This window comes from Labeo rohita, chromosome 19 (genome assembly GCF_022985175.1).
Source record: "Labeo rohita strain BAU-BD-2019 chromosome 19, IGBB_LRoh.1.0, whole genome shotgun sequence".
NCBI lineage: Eukaryota > Metazoa > Chordata > Actinopteri > Cypriniformes > Cyprinidae > Labeo > Labeo rohita.
Window position 1 is genome coordinate 11502218 of NC_066887.1, and position 19869 is coordinate 11522086.

The window sequence follows — 19869 nt, forward strand, 5'->3', positions numbered from 1 at the left end:
GGCCACTGCAGATTACAGCTTCCTTTCGTGGGCTTGCCCCAGTGTCATGTGATCAGGGGACAAATGGATCTTCACTTCCCATGGATGAAAAGATGGACGGAGAGGCTGAGCATGAGCTAGTCCAGCATAGGAACAGCTGAAGACGACTGCTTTCCTCAGCCTTTGGGAACAGGAAAAATCTGGCACTTTTTACAGGATTGTCAACAATCCCTACAAGGACCGCTGAGATTACAGCTGGGAGTGTCGGCTCGTGACGGAAATAGATCGCTCTGGAGAGGTAACTTATTAACGTGCTGCCGTCGTTGTCTCAGACAGGACATCATGTGATCCCTGCTGGCACTGCAGAATCTGCAACACACACTTAAGAGTTGTAACCGTAGCTAGAAGATAGAACAATCGGCGCTGTGATATCCTAACTGGCTCGGTCACATGTGATCACTTAGTGTCCGGGGAGCTTCCTGATCTTGGGCAGCATGGAGGAACCTGTAGAGGAGTACAAGTCTCCGTTTAACTTTGAGCAAGGAGTGAACACCAGCTACCTCTACCTGTCACCTGAAGAGAGTTTTACTCCCCCTGGTTCACCGGTACTGGCGCTCAGAGGTAACAGTGTTTGTTCAGGTGCTCATGGGGGTGTGTGTGTGTTTAGGTGTGGACTGGTGTTTGTCACAGTATAACAGGGTGAGACAGAGAATGTTATCGAATGTACAGGAGAGCCCTCTTCCTGTCAAGTGCTGATGTTTTGAAGAAGCTCATCCGTCAGGAGCAGATGCTGGTCAGGTGGGCTGTAAGGCTAATTCACACTCAGAAAGCACCATGGTTAATAGTCATTCACTGTAGTATTATTCATTTGTAGTATTTAATATTTAGTTTCTTCCCTTGAGGTCCACTTTGTAGTTTTTATTTGGTCATGTTTTAGTTTTTTTCTGTTAGCATTAAAAAGTCTTTTTGTGTCTGTTTGATTTTTGTGTTTTGTGTGCTGTTCACATCCTCTTCAGATGTGTAGTGATCAGCAGTCCTGTCATGTCAAATATCATTTTAAGTTTTCCCTTCTTATACTGGGAAAGATCAGATTGAAATAATTGTGACTTTTTAAAATGATAACATCTAGCTCCTCATTTTTAACATTGGGATCTCTCAGGAAGAAATGCAGAGCAGTATGTGCTAGACTAGTGAAAATAATAGTAAAGACTGGACTTGGGCTCAACTCAGTCTCAAGTTTGATTCTAAGACCATCTTTTCAGGAACATTTGGACCCGTCCTGGACTCAGACTCAGATGAGTTGGTGTTGACTAGTCTTGCTTAAGACTTATGGTATCTCTGCTGCTCTATCTTTCTCAGAAAGACTGGACAGGCCAATTTTCTGATCTCCCAGTAGGACATTGGACATACTGATGCGTAAATGTGGACAATTATGTTACGTTTATGTAGGTTAATTTCAGTAAATTTCAGTTCTGAGTTCTAAAATACAGTATGTTGTCTTAAATATAGCATGCACAGTTTTTTCTACGTTCATATGTTGTGGGGAACAGATAAATTGACAATATTAAAGGAAATCTTAGTTCACTCCTGAAATAAAATTTCCTGATATTTACTCACACCCCATGTCATCTAAAATGTTCATGTCTTTTTTTCTTCAGTTGAAAAGAAGTGAAAGTTTGAGGAAAACATTCTAGGATTTTTCTCTATATAGTGGACTTCAATGAGGATCAGCAGGTTGAAGGTCCAAATTGCAGTTTCAATGCAGCTCTTCTAGTTTTTTGTCTGTGTACTACGGTTCAAGGAAGTAGGGTAGGGCAAATAAACTCCATCTCATTGTTTCCTCCAACTTCAAAATCGTCCAACATTGTTGTTTTACCTTTTGTAAAGGGAGTTTGATTTTTCCTTGTACGTTCACTTTGTAAACACTGGATCACGTGTAGGGCAGTCATTAATGATTATTTTGGTAATCAAGTAATCTGTTGATTATTCTGATGATTAATTGAGTAATCGGATAATTATAATATTTTTTTTGTAGTAATAAAAATAGATCTAAGTGAGCAATAGTCTTTAAAATGACATATACATTTATGAGAGCAATGAGGCAATGATAATTAGTTCAAATAAAGTGTCAAACGCAAGTAATCATATTGTTTTATTGAACAAAACTGTTCAAATGCATAATGTTTTATAAGAAATAGAGCTAATGTACATTATTTTTACACTTTACTGCACAATCTAATCCTTGTTTAATATTGACTCAACAACATTTTATTCAAATGTCCACTTAATCTTTACTATTTGGCCATTTCTTTATGATAGAAAAGCTACAGCCACTGTAATTTCTTGAATATTTGAACCTCAAAACATTTAAACCCCGAGTGAGGGTTTAAACTTTTATTTTGAAATAGCGATGAACAGTTAGCATAATTGAGAAAGATAAGATGTGTCCTCCTGTGGTACATAGGTTTAGAAATGATTAACCTTACAAATCTGATGAAGTAGCACACATTGCATTCCCAGATGAATGTTATAATAAACCAAAATGTACAACAACATGCGTCAATGGAGTTTGAGACGCTCCACACATGTAAATAATAACAATTTGTGTAGCAGCATTTACTGTGAGTGGAGCCGCTCTTGAGATGCACATACATAACCTACACATATGTAAATAATCAAAGCGCATATATTAAACCTGCACTGCATATTTATTTAATTAAATCGTAGCGGTTGTGAATTCTTAATAGCATTATGTTTATTGTGATTTTTAAATGAGTTTCCCTTACGAAAATTAACCATGATTTTATTATAGTAAAATTGTAGTAACCATGTTTATTTTTTTATTATTATTATTTTTTTTTTTAGGTGTATTCACTACCATTTGTATAACCGCCGTTTTGTTACAAATACCATGGTTAAACTATGGTTAGTGTGGCAAAATCATGGCTAATTTGTAGTTATCATGGTTTAACTATAGTAACTATGTTTTTTTGGGCGGTTTTATTTATAGTAAAACCATGGTTAATTTTCCTGTGGTTAAACGTGGAATGGGCCACTTTCTGTATTTTGCTGATTACACGGGCAAAATGCAATCAAGGAATGTTTTTTTTTTTTTCTTTTGTTAGAAAATGACAGATAATTTTGCTAGATAAGACCCTCATTCCTTGAATGGGATCGTGTAGAGCTCTTTGAAGCTGCGCTGAACTGAAATTTGGATCTTTAACCTGCTGATCCTCATTGTATGGAGAAAAATCCTGGAATGTTTTCCTCAAAAACCTTAATTTCCTTTCGACTGAAGAAATACATGAACATCTTGGATGACATGGGGGTGAGTAAATGATCAGGAAATCTTATTTCAGGAGTAAACTCTCTCTCTCTTTCCTTCAGCTTGCTCCCTTTATCAGGGGTCACCACAGCGGAGTAATCCGCACAACCAATTTGGCACAAGTTTTACGCCGGATTATTTCAGGAGTGAACTAATCCTTTAAAATTCTGTTTTGTATAAATGAAATACAACACTATTGTGTTTTGATAAATTAAACTCTTCCATTAACCTTTAACTGACTGTTAATTAAATGAACAGGACAACTGAACTGGCAGGTACTGAAACGCTTAACCATTTTGTACAGTAACTGTATGTATAAATGATTCCATGGCCAACAGTGCTACTGTAATACAGTTAAGATGTTAATCACTAAATGCAAGAGCGATGAGCTTGGTTAACAAATTATAAGTGTGTTTATACAGGGCCCTCAGTCTCATTATACAGACAGAGATAGGTCATTGATCAAGCCTGTGAACTGCCATGGAACATCAGGGTTGGAAATTTTTCTTTTATATGGTGATTCATGAGCCATTCGTAATCTTGTTATTGTGTATGTTGAAATCCATGTGTGGAGAAATTTATTAAACTACAGCACAGATGTGGATGTTGAAACTTATAAAAATGGGAATTGTTACATTAAAAGTGGTGATGAAATCAGGGACGTCTGAACAAATCATAGGTGCTTTCATCACACCTTAGGTGTTGAAAAGAATTGAATACATTTCTTTCTGAAGTCCACACTCCACAGTGATTTCTTAGTGATCTAGTTTTTCTCCTTCACACTTGCATTAAAATGACTTAGAAAGTGAGCAGAGAGAGAAAAAAACTTTCAGCACGTTTACATATGCCACTTGTAATATTTATTGTATTTATGTATTGGAGAAATCAGTCACTTTTTTTTTTTTTCAAACCACTATGGAAAAAAAAAATGTTATGTGCAACTGCATTGAACCTGTTTGTTTATACTGTTAAATAACTACAGATTAACTGTGCTGTTACAGTAAAATATTTTAGGCATTTGTCCTCACTACACAAGTTCAGGCACTAGTTACAGTCATAATTTCCATGTAAATGATGTAACTTCCTCCTGTAAACCACTCAACTGTTTCTAATAAACCGTTGAACTTAGGTGACACTGTCAATATTAATTTCCCCCTGATTAGGGCTGGGCGATATGGGGAAAAAAAAATTATCACAATAATTTTTTTCATATCACAATAAATGTCAAATCTTTATTTCTTTCCAGTTTAAAGTCAGATTTTTGCTCCAAAGTGAAAGTTGTAGAAACCAGATCATTAATTTTCCCTAACAAAATAAATATCCAAATAGAAAAATTAATTTCTGCATGTTCTAATGAGTTATATTGTTTCAAATCAAGAAACAGGTGTGGGTTGTCTGATAATTATCTAATAATAATATCACTTTTTTGTCTCTTAGAAATGCACATTTGATCGTAGCTTGAGGATATAGAGGTACATTTTTGTTCATTATCAATCAGTAACATATGTAAAAATTGTAGCAACCTCAGTTTTATATGGTTAAATTTAATCTGACCTAGTTTTTTTTTTTTGTTTGTTTGTTTGTTTAAGCATTGGTCTCCCATAGTAGAAAGCATATATTTTAAATCATGATAAACACAGTTAAAAACACACATAATGGTACCTCAATACCATGGTAAAAATATAACTACATGGTTTTATAGGTAGCCAATTTGTATGAAAAACGGTAGTATAAAAACATTCAGTATAAATGCACACATGCTATAGCTTAATCACAAATACATACATACTAAAACTATATACCATTACTCCTGTAATAAAATTCAATGAGAATATCCCACATTGCTGCCACAATACCATGGTGCAGCGAGTGTTACTACATTAAATCCATGGTAAATGATGGAAAGCACTTTAATTTTATCCAAACTACATCTAATACAAGTTCAATCTTAGTAAAATTAGATGTATTATAACAATATTTGGTTAACTATGCAGTCCTACTCATTTTAAGTCTTGTCAGCAGACTTTAAAACATGCCAAATACTCCAAAAATATTTAGTTAGGAATTTGTTGTCAAACAAGCTATAAAAGATCCTCACTTCTGTTTCTAATTACCTTTGTGGTAAGTTAAAGTGGGAGGCAAACCTACCAGTTTTTCCAGAAATACCAAACAAGCAAGCTTACAAATGAGCTGCACACCCTCCTCATGTGATGCAACTTTTAAGTTTCTTCCTGAAACATGTTTTAACTGCAAGCTGAGACCTGAACCTCATAGTATATGTCTTCTATACCCCCCAACTACCACAGGCTGATTTTGTCAAATGTCTGGATTCCGTGTTTACAAAGTGGTAAATGGTCTTATCAGGTTATTCTGTTAAACGGATAATCACGGGATGCACAAAAACACTGATTGCACTAAATAAGAACAAGGACATCAGCTGATAACGTTACAGTATAATATACAGTGCGGTGCAGAGCTGTCATACTCTTGTCAGTTTGATTGGCAGTGCTGAATTTTTGGCCTTTCCGTCTAGTTATCTGCCCACTGACATCCTTGAGTTTTATTATTTATGCTGTATTTCCATAGTGTGGTCTGTCAGTGGAGGCATCAAAGTACATCTTCCAGACTTGCGTGAGCCCTTGGGTGGGTGTCCATCATGTGACAAGCACCTTATAAAGTTTTAAAGCTCTTTGACAGATGACTTCTTGCTGACCTCCTCCTTTATGTTTCTCTTTCTCTCTCCTGGCCTGACGGCTAACTGTACATGATCTCTAAATCAAAACCAGTCTTTCTCACCACTGAGCTAAAAGCACTTTTCAGAATGACAGTTCAACTTAATATGAACTAAACTAAGATCAATGGAATTTGTTTCCAGATCTTCTAATAGGCTTCACTAGAAAAAAGACAATTTTTAGCTCAGAATTAAAAATGAAAAGGTAAATTGTGACTTTTATGCAACTTCTTGGTTGTTATTCTGACTTTAAATGTCAGACAGTGTTTTTTATTTCTGGTAATTGTGACATTTGTCTTCTTATTGCAATTTATCTCTCTCAGTGTGATTTTTATTTCTCATAATTTGTCATTTTTCTCATAATTATGACATTTGGACTTCACAGTGTGATTTTTATTTTTTCGTAATTGTGACTTCTGTCTTCTAATTTTATGTCTCTCAGTGTGATTTTATTGCTCATAATTGTGACTTTTACTCATTGTACACTAGCAGTCAAAGGTTTTTGAACAGTACGATTTTTAAGTATTTTTTAAAGAGGTCTCTTCTGCTCACCAAGCCTGCATTTATTCTTTGAATAGAAAGATCCAATAATCAGCGTTTATCTGAAATACTTATGTATTTAATTATTTTTGGAAATTATAGAAATTAATACTTTTATTTAGCATGGATGCTTTAAATTGATCAAAAGTGATGACAAAGACATTTATAATGTTACAAAAGATTTCAGATAAATGTTGTTCTATTCATCAAAGAAACCTGAAAAAATTCTACTCAGCTGTTTTCAACATAATAACAATTAATGTTTTTTGTTTGTTTGTTTTTTGTTTTTGAGCAGCAAATTAGAAGGATTTCTGAAGGATCGTGACACTGAAGACAGGAGTAATGATGCTAAAAATTCATATTTGAAATCACAGTAATAAATGACATTTTAAAGAGAACACAGTTATTTTAAATAGTAAAAATATTTCAAAATCATACTGATTTTTTTATGTACTCTGGATTAAATAAATACAGGCTTGGTGAGCAGAAGACATTTTAAAAAACATTTAAAAAATTAAGTGTTCAAAAATTTTTGACTAGTAGTGTATCTTACACAGTGACTTTGTTTCTTGGAATTGTTATTTGATATAGTGTTATTTCATTTCTGGTAACTGTGACTTTTCTTGTAATTGTAACTTTAAATGTCACAGTTTGGCTCGATTTCCCCTAATTGTAATTTCATTTGCAGTGTCACATAAAGTATCTCATCAAGCTATTAGTTTGGCTTACTCCCATTCGTTTACATCAGGGGTCACCAAACTTGCTCCTGCAGGGTCGGTGTCCTGCACAGTTTAGCTCCAACTTGCCTCAACACACCTGCCTGGAAGTTTAAAGTATACCTAGTAAGACCTTGATTAGCTGGCTTCAGGTGTGTTCAATTAGGGTTGGAGCTAAACTCTGTAGGACACCAGCCCTCCAGGACAGAGTCTGGTGACCGCTTGTTTACATGTAGAGGGTGGGGATTATGACATATGCTGCAGCTGGCCACCAGGGGGCGATCAAAATGTTTTGGCTTCACTTTTCAGGATGTGTGTGGCATACTTGCCTCAAGCCTGCAACCTTTTCTTAGACCAGCTCTTTTATCAGCATCCTGGAAGTATTTTATAGCGCATGTTTGTGTTTGTTTTGTAGGGCCCAAGAGTCCAGACTTCATCCCAGAAGTAGGCGAAGATGCAGTGAATGCAGTGCCCTCTTCACCCAGCATGGCCCTAACTGAGGAAGAGCAAACAGAGTTGCAGAGTGAACTAGCAAAGGTCAACATCCTTCAGTCCTGTTATATTTCAGATTCCAGCCAAAATTCAATGGCGGAGATTGTCTCAGGAGGCTAAACTCATTTTGCAATGCCTACTTTCTTCACGTGTGCTGACCTTATGGATAAACCCATCAGTGATTTGAATTTTTTTTGAATGAGTGTCACCACACTTAACCATATTTTCCATGTCAGGTGAATTCTTCTATCCTGTTTCCCTACAGGTGGAAGATGAGATCCAGACTCTTTCTCAGGTGCTGGTGGCCAAGGAGAAGCAGGTGGCGGAGATCAAGCGGAAATTGGGCATCACTCCACTCAACGAGTTCAAACAGAACCTGAGCAAAGGCTGGCATGAAGTCACCACCTCCACCGCGTACGTGCCCTCACTCGCCTCAGGCATCTGCGTGCCGCCTGCCGCCTCTCATACTGCTGCGGAGGAGCGGCTCCATCTGTCAATGCTTCTGCTGTGCAATTCACACCGAATTGCATTAAAGATGTACAGTTGTGAACGTGCTTGATTTTTACTAGCCCGCTCCAGCTGTTAGAATTACATGATCTTGTGGTTTAGGGTTATGTTGTATAGATTTCTGTACACATCTGTCCCCCATCTGTGCTCGACAGGTATAAGAAGACCTCAGAGACACTGTCCCAAGTGGGTCAGAAGGCGACGACGGCGTTCTCCAGCGTGGGCTCCGCCATAACCAGAAAGCTAGAGGACGTGAGGTGAGATAGGAAATTGAATCCTTGTCCAACTTAATCATCCTTTGATTAGACTATCCTTTGTACCCCAGTAACTCATGAATGAATATTAACTAATACCTATTAATACTGTTTGTTCCAAACCACTCTGGTTACATTCACACAGCAGCAGATTCATTCAACGTCTATTTTACCAGGAATTTTAAAACTCCTGAGATTTGAAATCTGTTTTACTAGAGTGTCTTTTCCAAGCACAGGTAATGACACAAAATAAGACACAATACATGAGAACAACTACAGTTGATGTCAAAAGTTTACAGCATGTTATTGTTGATTTCGTACTGACCTGAATAAGATATTTCACATAAAAGATGTTTACATATAGTCTACAAGAGAAAGTAATAGTTGAATTTATAAAAATGACCCGGTTCAAAAGTTTACATGCACTTGATTCTTGATACTGTGTTGTTACCTCAATGATCCACAGCTGTGTTTTTTTGTTTAGTGATAGTTATTCACGAGTCCCTTGTTTGTCCTGAACAGTTAAACTGTCTGCTGTTCTTCAGAAAAATCCTTAAGGTCCCACAAATTCTTTGGTTTTGCAGCATTTTTGTGTATTTGAACAATGACTGTATGATTTTGAGATCCATCTTTTCACACTGAGGACAACTGAGAGACTCATATGCAACTATTACAGAAGGTTCAAACACTCACTGATGCTCCAGAAGGAAAAACCATGCATTAAGAGCCGGGGGTGAAAACTTTTGATCAGAATGGAGATGTGCACATTTTTCTTATTTTGCCCAAATATCATATTTTTTTTTTCATTTAGTACTGCCTTTCAGAGGCTACAGAAGATAGCCACATGTTTCCCAGAAGACAAAATAATGTTTTTTTTTTTGTTTTTTTTTACCCTGGTCTTAAAATTTCAAAAGTTTTCACCCTTGGCTCTTAATGCATCGTGTTTCTTTCTAAAGCATCAGTGAGTGTTTGAGCCTTCTGTAATAGTTGCATATGAGTCCCTCAGTTGTCCTAATAAGATAGATCATACAGTAAAATCATACAGTCATTGTTGGAAAGGGTTCAAATACACAAAAAATGCTGAAAAACCAAAGAATTTGTGGGACAGCAGACAGTTTAACTGTTCAGGACAAACAAGGGACTCATGAACAACTATCACTAAACATTAAAAAAAAAAAAAAAAACATCTGTAAATCGTTCAGGTAAGAACACAGTATTAAGAATCAAGGGGATGTAAACTTTTGAACGGGGTCATTTTTATAAATTCAACTATTATTTTCTCTTGTCGACTATATGAAAACATCTTTTATGTAAATATTCTATTCAGGTCGGTACTAAATAAACATTAACATGCATTTTGTATGATCCCTAAAATAAGTTTGATAAAATAAAAAATAAGATATTTGATAAAATAAGTAACATTTTTAATGATTTTGAAAGGGGGGTTTAACTTTTGACCTATACTGTAAATTTAAAGGGGTTATTTACCCAAAAATTAAAATTCTGTCATTTACTCACTCACTCTCCTGTCGTTCCAAACCCGTAAGACCTTCGTTTATCTTTGGAACACAAATTAAGATATTTTTGATGAACTCCGAGAGCTTTCTGACCCTGCATAGACAGCAACGCAACTACCACGTTCAAAACCCAGAAAGGTAGTAAGGACATTGATTAAAATAGTCCATGTGACATCAGTGGGTCAACCTTAATTTTATGATTTTACTTCAACAGTTTCTTCTCTTCTGCATTATTCTCTCTGAATGTGGTAGTTGTGTTGCAGGCAGCTCTCGGATTTCATCAAAAATATCTTAATATGCGTTCCAAAGATCAATGAAGGTCTTACAGTTTTGGAACGACATTAGGGTGAGTAATTAATGACAGAATTTTCATTTTTGGATGAAAAACCCCTTTAACATCACAGTCAACACAAAGAGCAGCTATAAATGTTGGTCGTAACATTTGTAATCTGATAAATCAGATTTCAGATCTTTTAAAATGATTTTAAATTCTTTTAGCAAATACATTTAACAGTTTTGTCTCTTTCTGGAGTTCAAAATAGGCTTATAGTATACAGAGTGACTATGAAAATAGGAGAAGATTGCATTTAATAATCAAAGTGACTATTTGAAGGAGTCACAACTGCATTTTCATAGCAAAATTTGGAAATTCTGTGGTCGAAGAATGAGCCAAAACTCCTGGTAAATGTTGGGTGGAGGATTTGAACACGTATCTGAGAGGATGAGAAGAATTTTCCAAAATTCCACAGTGGTTAGAATAGAAAACGAAACACTTAAAGGGATAGTTCACCAAAAAATAAAATCTCTGTCATTATTTACTCCAAACCAATATAACTTGGGTTCATTTTCAAAACACAACTGAAGATATTTTAATGAAACCTGATGGATTTCTGTCTCTCCATTGAAAGTCCATTGCACCAAGACTTTTATGCTTTAAAAAGTTCATATGGATCAAAGAGTTTTCAGAAGAGACACAGTCACTGGTACAATTAAACCTAGAAGTTCAAATGTGCTTTACTGTGATTTTTTTTTTTTTTTTTTTTTGAAGAATCAAACTTTTGGTAGAAAGACCCTTCAATGGAAAAATAGAAATGTCTGATGTTTTATTAAAAATATCTTCATTTGTTTCGAAGATAAAGATTTTACTGGTTTGGAACAACATGAGGGTGAGTAAATGATGACTTTGAAGACACAACTGAACATTTTTATGTTTTCCATCATTCTCTCACTATATTCAAAGACATTACTCAAGGCTAATCTGATGGTATTCAGTTTGCTCCGCCCTCTATAGGACATTTTGAGAGTCAAATGCATTCGTCAATCCCAAACACAGACTGTGTGAATGTAGCCTTGTGTGATCACCACTTACACATACATGTGCCTCTAGCATAACACTACTGGACAAAATGGCAAAGAACCGAATTTCACACCCACACTCAGTGGAATTACCAAAATTGAAATAGAATAAAACCATTAACCACAAACACCCACATCATACTCTGAATTCAAATGAACTGACATTTGCTCAATTTCACCATCTTACGACACTCTTGCTGCAACGCTGGCAACATTGTTAACCGTTTTCGCTAATGACACCTCTGCCATTTACAGATTACAGTCATTTTCCAATTCTTTTGGGTAAGGCTGTTTACAGCGGCTTCAAACAAAAGCCGGTTATTTTGGCTGCTACACCTCTCGGTAGTGTGATGAATGGTTTTATGGTGTGGCATGTACTTAGAGGTAGTGCTAGTCTCCCATTTCTTCCACTGTGTTTCAATGCATGCGTACCTTTTCTTCTCAAACCTTTGCTTTAATGCGTGAATGCGTGTGTTGAATAGCTATTTAAACCTTTTGAGGATTTTAGTTTAAAATAGGTCACCCAAAAACTGTCATCATTTACTCCAAACATGTATGACTGTTTTTCTTCAGCTGAACACAAAAGAAGGTATATTGAAGAACTCTTTTTGCCCATACAATAAAAGTCAATGGGGTCCAAAACAACAATGGACAAAAAAATGTATTACAAAATATCTTTTGTTTTCAGCAGACGAACAGTCATACAAGGTTTGGCGTAAATGATAACAGTTTTCATTTTTAGATGTACTGTTTCTTATGCTTTAAAGGGTCATGAAACCCCCCCTGTTGCAAAAAAAACAATGCTGCAAAAGTGGGTGTGTTGTGCTGTGAAGTGGAGGGGGAAGAGGGGAGAGAGTCAGTTTTGGCTTCAGACAGTTTCATTACGCTCCTTTTGAATTAACAACAAAAATAAATGCACAGCCATTTGCACTCTGTATCGAAAACATATACATGAACACGCTATTATACCTCTATTAACTTTTAAAAGGAGAACTCCACTTCCAGAACAACAATTCACAATTTACTCACCCACTTGTCATCCAACATGTTCATGTCTTTCTGTCTTCAGTCGTAAAGAAATTATGGTTTTTGAGGAAAGCATTTCAGGATTTTTCTCCATATAATGGACTTCATTGGTGCCCCGATTTTGAACTTCCAAAATGTAGTTTAAATGCAGCTTCAAAGGGCTCTAAACGATCCCAGCCGAGGAAGAAGGGTCTTATCTAGTGAAACAATCTATCATTTTTTTCGGAAAATAAATTTTTTTTTATACTTTTTAAGCACAAAAGCTCGTGTAGCACAGGCTCTGGGATGCGCGTTCACGACACTACGTACTATTGAATTATGTTGAAAGGTCACGCGGAACATAGGCAGAACTACAGACCAGTGTTTACAAAGCGAACGCGCAAAGACTGAGAAAGTGCAAGTAAGTCAAATGCTGTTTACAAACAAAAAGGTACAATGATGTCCTCCTCTCAAGTTGTAGGAGAAAATAAGATGGAGTTTTTTGCTATAGTACACAGACGATGAGCGTGATTCGTAGTAGTGATGGGTCATGTCGGATCAAGTTTGGATCATTTTACCAACTCGGACCTTTGAGTCTCATTCAGCAAAGTGAACAAATCTTTTTCGAGTCATTTCGTTCATTTTAGCAAAATATAATTAAAATGTTACATGTTACTTCCCTAACACATCTACTGCTTACACAAACGTTGATCACACTACAAACAAGACAAAACTATAATGCTATAAGAAACAGAAAAGATTCATTCATTGTTTACCTGGGTCTTTAGTCTATGATTAGCTCACCTCACCTCTTATCTGACAAGTTTTCGGGTTTGAGTCGTTCGTTCTTCATGTGACAGCCCCATAAGATGAACGAATGACTCGAAAAACCCAAAGACTCGAAACAGGTGAACTAATAGGTGAACCAGTACAGAACCTAATAGGATGTTGCACATGCACGACTGAACAAATCACTCCTTGAGACGTCTCATTCTACCTGAGTCACATTGAAGATTCATTCAAAATAAAAGAATCGTTCAAGAACGACCCATTACTAATTCGTAGCGTTGTGGACGCGCATCCCAGAGCCTGTGCTACAAAAGCTCTTGTGCTTAAAAAGTATACAAATTTTTATTTTCCGAGGGGAAAAAAAAACAAACAAAATTTTCAAAATCGGGGCACCAATGAACGTTTCTCTCAATTAATATACGCAATCTCACAGTCTGAAGCGTCTGTCATAGCAAATCAACACACGTTGTTGTGAATAATTAGGCAAAGCGTCTTCTCATAGGAGAAGAACACGCAGCCTCGTGAATATTTATGAGACACAGACACGTCATCGAAGTACTATAGTCCGTTGCCATGTCACAAACTGTGACGTCAGCACAATGTAGATTTTAAACCCAGAAGATGAAAACAGCTCAAAAAAAGCTCAAAATTAACTAGTTTTCTCCAACAATTAAATTTAAAGAAATTTAAAACACTAACACCTCTGATAAAATCTCAGAAAAAGTTGTCTGGGGTTTCATGAACCTTTGAGAAAACAATAAGATGATATCCCATAAGTCTTATGCTAAGTCTTCTTATTTTCGTCCTGCTTTCTGTCTAAAAGCAGCGTCGTCTTTTATTATTTCTCAGCATTCTTCATCGTGTATGTGCTCGTGTCCCACTCAAATCTATCGATCTTCTGGCTGTCGCTTTGCTGAACATATCATCCCCTCTGACAGTGACGCAGATGTGCTTAAACCCTGTTTATTCCCTGCTAATTCTCTCGCACTCCCTATTCATCCAAACTGGGCATCCCAGCTGTGGTGTGAATCCGTGTGTCAGTGATACGGGTAATAAAGTCTTAAACCCCTGATGGATTAAAGCCTTATACTCTTACTCAATTTCACACAGCATGAAGGGCTGAGGTGTTATTTCATGCTGATTATGAACTCATAGACGTGTGTAGGTGCATGGCTTTATTTCCCCTTTCCTAATGCGACTGATACTCACGGCTTTAGCTAACTCCTATCTGCTCTTCTTTACCGCTGACGGATAGTATACGCTCCATACAGCATTCGGCTAGCATGCCGGTGATGAGGTAAGAATTAATTCTGATAGACCCACATAGGCCTTTGGATTTCACAGGAATGCTTGTTTCTGATTGGTCAGTTGTGACATTCTGTGGTCAGATGTTGTGTAATGACTGTTTTGTGTTTCTCGTTTCACTTCATGGTCTCTTTTTTTTTCTCACATTTTAAAATTAATACATCTTTAACCAATAATTTGATACTGATTTATTTAATATAAGAGATGCAGCACTGTACAGTTTATTTTAATAGTCTTGTGTTTAGCATGTCGCTAAGCTAACTATTGAAATGAGTATTTGTAGAAAATAAAACATTAAATGGATAGTTCACACAAAAATGAAAATTACCCCATGATTTACTCAACCACAAGCCATCCTAGGTGTATATGACTTTATTATTTCTTCTTTCAAGCGAATACAATCAGAGTTATTTTAAAAAATATCCTGACTCCTCCAAGCTTTATAATGGCAGTGAATGGGTGTTGAGATTTTGAAACCCAAAAAGTGCATCTATCCATCATTAAAAAGTGCTCCACACAGCTCCGGGGGGATAATGAAGGCCTCTTAAAGCAAATCGATGCATTTGTGTAAAAAAAAATCTGCATTTTTACAGCTCTGTAAACCATAATATCTAGCTTCTGCTGTTGTACCCACGCTCATGAGAGTGGCGTTCCAGCGGATGTCGTAGGCGAATGTGGTGATGAACACAAAAGTGATGAACATTGAAGCGCAGAGACAAAACAAAACACCGGTCGCGAATTAGAAGTACAAACAAGAATTTGTAAAGAAAAATGTTGGAGGATTTTGATATAAGCCTAGAGGAGACCGCTTTTCCTTTGCTGTAAACAAAACTTGAGACTAGCATATTCTCACCGGAGCTTACCCAGATAGCACACGTATATCTGCAAGTTGTTTATTAAAGATCTCTTGATCTGGAAAGCATCTGTTGTGTACAAACGTCTGTAAGATGTCAGTTTACATACATTCTAAATCATAAACATCTTAAAGACATCTAATAGACGTCTATTTGACATCTGATAGGAAACGTCTAATAGATATATTGCAGATGACTATAACTATGTCTTGCAGATGTCACATAGATGTCTCTGAGATGTATTTGTGCTATCAGGTTATGTTATGCATACGTCTTACGTCATCTGCTGGAACGCCTGTATTAACCCCCCGCTGCCGTGTGGAGTACTTTTTTTATACATTTTTTAACCTTAATTGTATTCGTCTGAAAGAAGAAAGTCATGTACACCTAGGATAGCTTGAGGGTGAGTAAATCATAGGGAAATGTTTATTTTTGGGTGAACTATCCCTTAAATTTGATTAACATAATTTCTCTCTTTTTTCAATACCGAATAAAATATATGTTTTGGAGCACAGCTATAGAAGATGAATTAGCAAAAACATTTGATATACCAAAACCCTTTTCACAACATATCAATTAGGGCTGCAATGATTCCACTATTCTATCTGAGTATTCGATTTTAAAAAATCCTAAATTGCATTTTGCCCATGTTGAGTAATTGGCAAAATACCGGAAGCATTCCACATATTAAACCTGTTTAAAAATCATAATAAAGCATAATGCTATTAAAGGGGTTACAACTTTGGAATATGTTGCCAAATGAGTTTAAAGTTATACATGATATAAAGTCTTTTACATTGACGGTTAAACGTTGGCTCAAAATAAATCAGACCTGTATGCATGATTGAAGAGAGAGACATGAGATGCAAATTAGCTTCTGCTATAATCTCTATGTGCAGTGCATTTTTTTTCAAGTCTTCGACTGGAATCATGTTTATTGTGTCGTCCCTGTTCAAATAAACTAAGAAGAAGAAGAATTCAAACGCTACGATTCAATTAAATAAATATATTCGATGCGGGTTTTTATATATATATATATATATGCGCTTTAATTATTTATATGCATGCAGGTATGTGCGTGTCAGAGCGGTTCCGTTCACATTAACAATAAATATGTATTTTAAGTAGTTTTAAGGGCTTTTGTTCACTTAAGTCTTTTTTATTACTACTACTACTACTACAAAAAACAAGAATTATAATTATCCAATTACTCGATTAATCATCAGAATAATTGACAGATTACTCGATTACCAAAATAATCATTAGTGACAGCCCTAATATCAATTGTGAACTGATTCAGTCTGTTACATCATTATCATATCTCTTGCAGGAACACACCCACCTTCAAGTCATTTGAGGAGAAAGTGGAAACCTTAAAGGTAAAGCAACACTGATAATATCAACACTGTGTATGCAAGTTAAAAAAAAAGCTGAAAACCCGACCTCATTTTTGACTTTACAGACCAAGATGAGCCCGACGCCATCGACAGGCGATGGTGAAGAGGTTTCAGAATCCACGCCTGATGGAAAGCCAGTGGCTGAACAGCCAGAGGAAACGTGTCCACCAGATCAAAAACCGCACTGAGGATCCACCCTCACCCTTTCATTATACCTCCCGTCCCCCTTCTTCCACTCCACAGCGGTACTTCTACATAGTCACAGTGAGCTTTATTTTGTGGCCGCTTTTGTCCACTGGAGTCTGGGTCATCTCCAGACAGGACGTGGTAGTCCTACACTGGACCAGAATGTGAGATGTTCGCTCAGAGCATGACGTTACTCATTCCACTGCATCATTGACCTCTGACCCCTAACTTTAGGTTTGTGTTATTTTAGCCTACATGAGAGGCTCAGGCTGTATTTTAGAAGTCCCTAAACATCTCTTTTCACACTTTCACAGAAGTCATTATATAAAGTTGAAATTGACTTCTTGTTTGTGTACATTCTTTGTAACACATCCTGCTACTTAAAATTGCCAGCCAAATTAACTAAATGTATATAGTTCTGTTTATAAAACAAATGCCAAAAACTCAGAACATGAGTTCTGTCTCTAAGTGTGTACTTGAAACTAAAAGAGTTTTGCATAGAAAGTATATTGAGTGTATTATTAGCATTAATACCAAATATGATCAAACAGTAGTGTTACACTATTACTCTTTTTCGATATTTTGGATTCTTTGCTTTAGAGAGTTTGTGTCATAAAACGAGCAGACTTGAACGTACATGCTTTATATTTCTTTTCATTTTTGTAGCGTTAGTGTAGTCGCACCACTGAGATCCCAGTGCCTTCTGTTGCTAAAACTGGAGAGGTTTAGTTTCACTTAAAGAGTGATGGCTTTGACCACTGCTGTATTTTGATTTTTTTTTTTTTCCAGAGGACAGGACATACTATGAGAGGGACAGACTATATAACGCTTCTTCCCTGTTGTTTTAAACTGTCTAACACAGCTGAAAAGCAGTGTTAATGTTAAACAGTTCGCTTTAGATCCAGTGTAATATTTAAAAGAACTAATTCCTATTGTTTGTGTAGTTCATAGCGCTTACACTGTAGTACCTGCTGTTGTGGCATCTTCAAAACCTTAAACTGCAAAATAAAATAAAAGTATATTTTTATTGATATTGTTAGTTTCTTAATTGTAAAATGTAACAGTTATGATTTGGTAGTGGTTGCTAAAAGCTGTGGAGCATAGGGGCTTCTGCTTGTGCATATTTAGATGGTACTTAACAGCAAATGTGTTCTCGTATGGTTATATTTCATTATTGGCTCATAAATCGAGTGTACTTTTCCATTCTTGCGTTTTGCTTTGACAGACAGAGAAAAGCAAATGTTTTCTGCTTGCTCTGCAAGAAATGTTCATATAGAATAGGAATAGAGACGTTTACAGAGGTTTAAGTTCAACATGCTTGATCTATCACTCTAGATCTAGTGTTGACGTGATCTAAAATAATACTAATATGGAAAATATTGAATATTGTTAAAGAGATATTGGTTTAAAACAAATGTTTTATGTGTGTTTTGTGTTGTTGACATACTCATCGGAGGGTGGAAATCTCCAGTGGGACCAAAAATGTTTCAACTTATCCCCCTTCTGCCTCATTGATGTCATGCTGTAGCTCAGGTGTTGTTTGTTTCCTTTTTCCTCGCGTCATCTTTTGAATATCAATGTTGCTTTGTATTGAATGTCTCTAACGGGCTTTTGACCTCAACTAGTAGTTGAATCTGCTGTTCATGTATAATTAGCATCCTGAAAGTCTAGACCTACTTTGAGCACAAAAATACAAATATTCCTTCCTTGTCCGATGCCTAATAAAGCACATTACACACTGTCTTTCTCCAGCAGTCATTTTTTGAAATAAAGGAAGAAAAATGCAGCTGTATAACCGCTACAGAACACTAGATGGCACCATAAGGTTTACTTTCTCAAGGTGACTTTTCTCTGTTTGCTGTAGGAGAAAAATGGTTTAGTGTAACAAGAGTTTCATTAGGGCTGTCAATTTTGGTATTAAATTATGTACTACTAGCTGAGAACCCTCTAACTGAAGGAAATGCAGACACTGCACTATTATCATAAATTTCAATGTAACAAGTGGCTCTAGAAACAGTATGTTTGTTATTTTCAAGCAAATCTCTGGCCTACAGTCAGGAATGCATTCAATTATGTTCACACAGGTTGTGTCCTTGTAGTCCATTAACATGCTAAATTGATGTCTGAAAGGGGTAACAAGAAAATATGAAACGTATGGAAATCTATTGTTACTCAGCTCAAACCGTTCCCAGTCGGTGTTTCCAAATAGTTACATTCATACAATTATCCTAAAGGCTATTTTAATTAGTCTTTGACTTAAAGAAAACCCCGTCTACCATAGGTCTGCAAACACTTAGAAACTTGAAAGCTTTGTGTGCTTTTATTTTCTGTTACTAAACACAGTATGACCTAAGGCTGCTAATTAGCTTTTAACAATTCAGTCTGCAACCTATTATAATCAAGCCGAGATTCCGAAATAAGCACATTACGGCATGTTATAATTAGATTAATAAATACACACCAGCAGACGTTGTATAGTAAACAGCTGCCGAAAAAAATCGTTTTTATTTTTCCATGACCATTAACCAGGAGCTCATATGAACACAGGCACCTTGGAAAGGTCTTTACACCAAAGAAAACAACAACAGCGGCACTGACGAGCACCAGAACATTGTCACCGTAGCACAATTACAATGGCAGTTTCTATTTACACACAGCTCAGAGTAAAAACTAGTACAGCCAGCAAGTGAGAGAGTAGATAATAATAATAACAGTCACCAAGTGTTTTCTCCCTCAGGAGGAGGGAGATTAAAATCTACTGAACTTTGGGAAAACGAAAAGAAACGGTGCAATTAGATCAACATTATAAGACATTGTACATAAAGCAAGTGCTTTCAGTTAATGTATTGCGATATTTCATATATCAAGTCCAGACAGTGAAATATCCTATAATCATATCCAGACTAATGCGAGCGG

General features: G+C 36.3%; 1 protein-coding gene across 4 annotated transcripts; it reads left to right on the forward strand.

Annotated features, from left to right (window-relative positions):
- The first annotated feature begins 286 nt into the window (after positions 1-286).
- On the forward strand, positions 287-18692 carry tpd52 (tumor protein D52). 4 transcript variants are annotated; one of them, XM_051136663.1, is made up of 8 exons: positions 287-600; positions 7707-7828; positions 8049-8197; positions 8446-8547; positions 11673-11699; positions 14467-14508; positions 16701-16749; positions 16833-18692. In XM_051136663.1, the coding sequence occupies exons 1-8, from the start codon at positions 474-476 to the stop codon at positions 16953-16955; spliced, it is 741 nt and encodes a 246-aa protein (XP_050992620.1). In that variant the 5' UTR covers positions 287-473; the 3' UTR covers positions 16956-18692. The 4 variants fall into 4 exon arrangements, with proteins under 4 accessions (XP_050992620.1, XP_050992621.1, XP_050992623.1 ...); XM_051136664.1 differs by lacking the exon at positions 11673-11699 and having other exon boundaries at positions 292-600; XM_051136665.1 differs by lacking the exons at positions 11673-11699; positions 14467-14508 and having other exon boundaries at positions 309-600.
- Positions 18693-19869: the final 1177 nt, after the last annotated feature.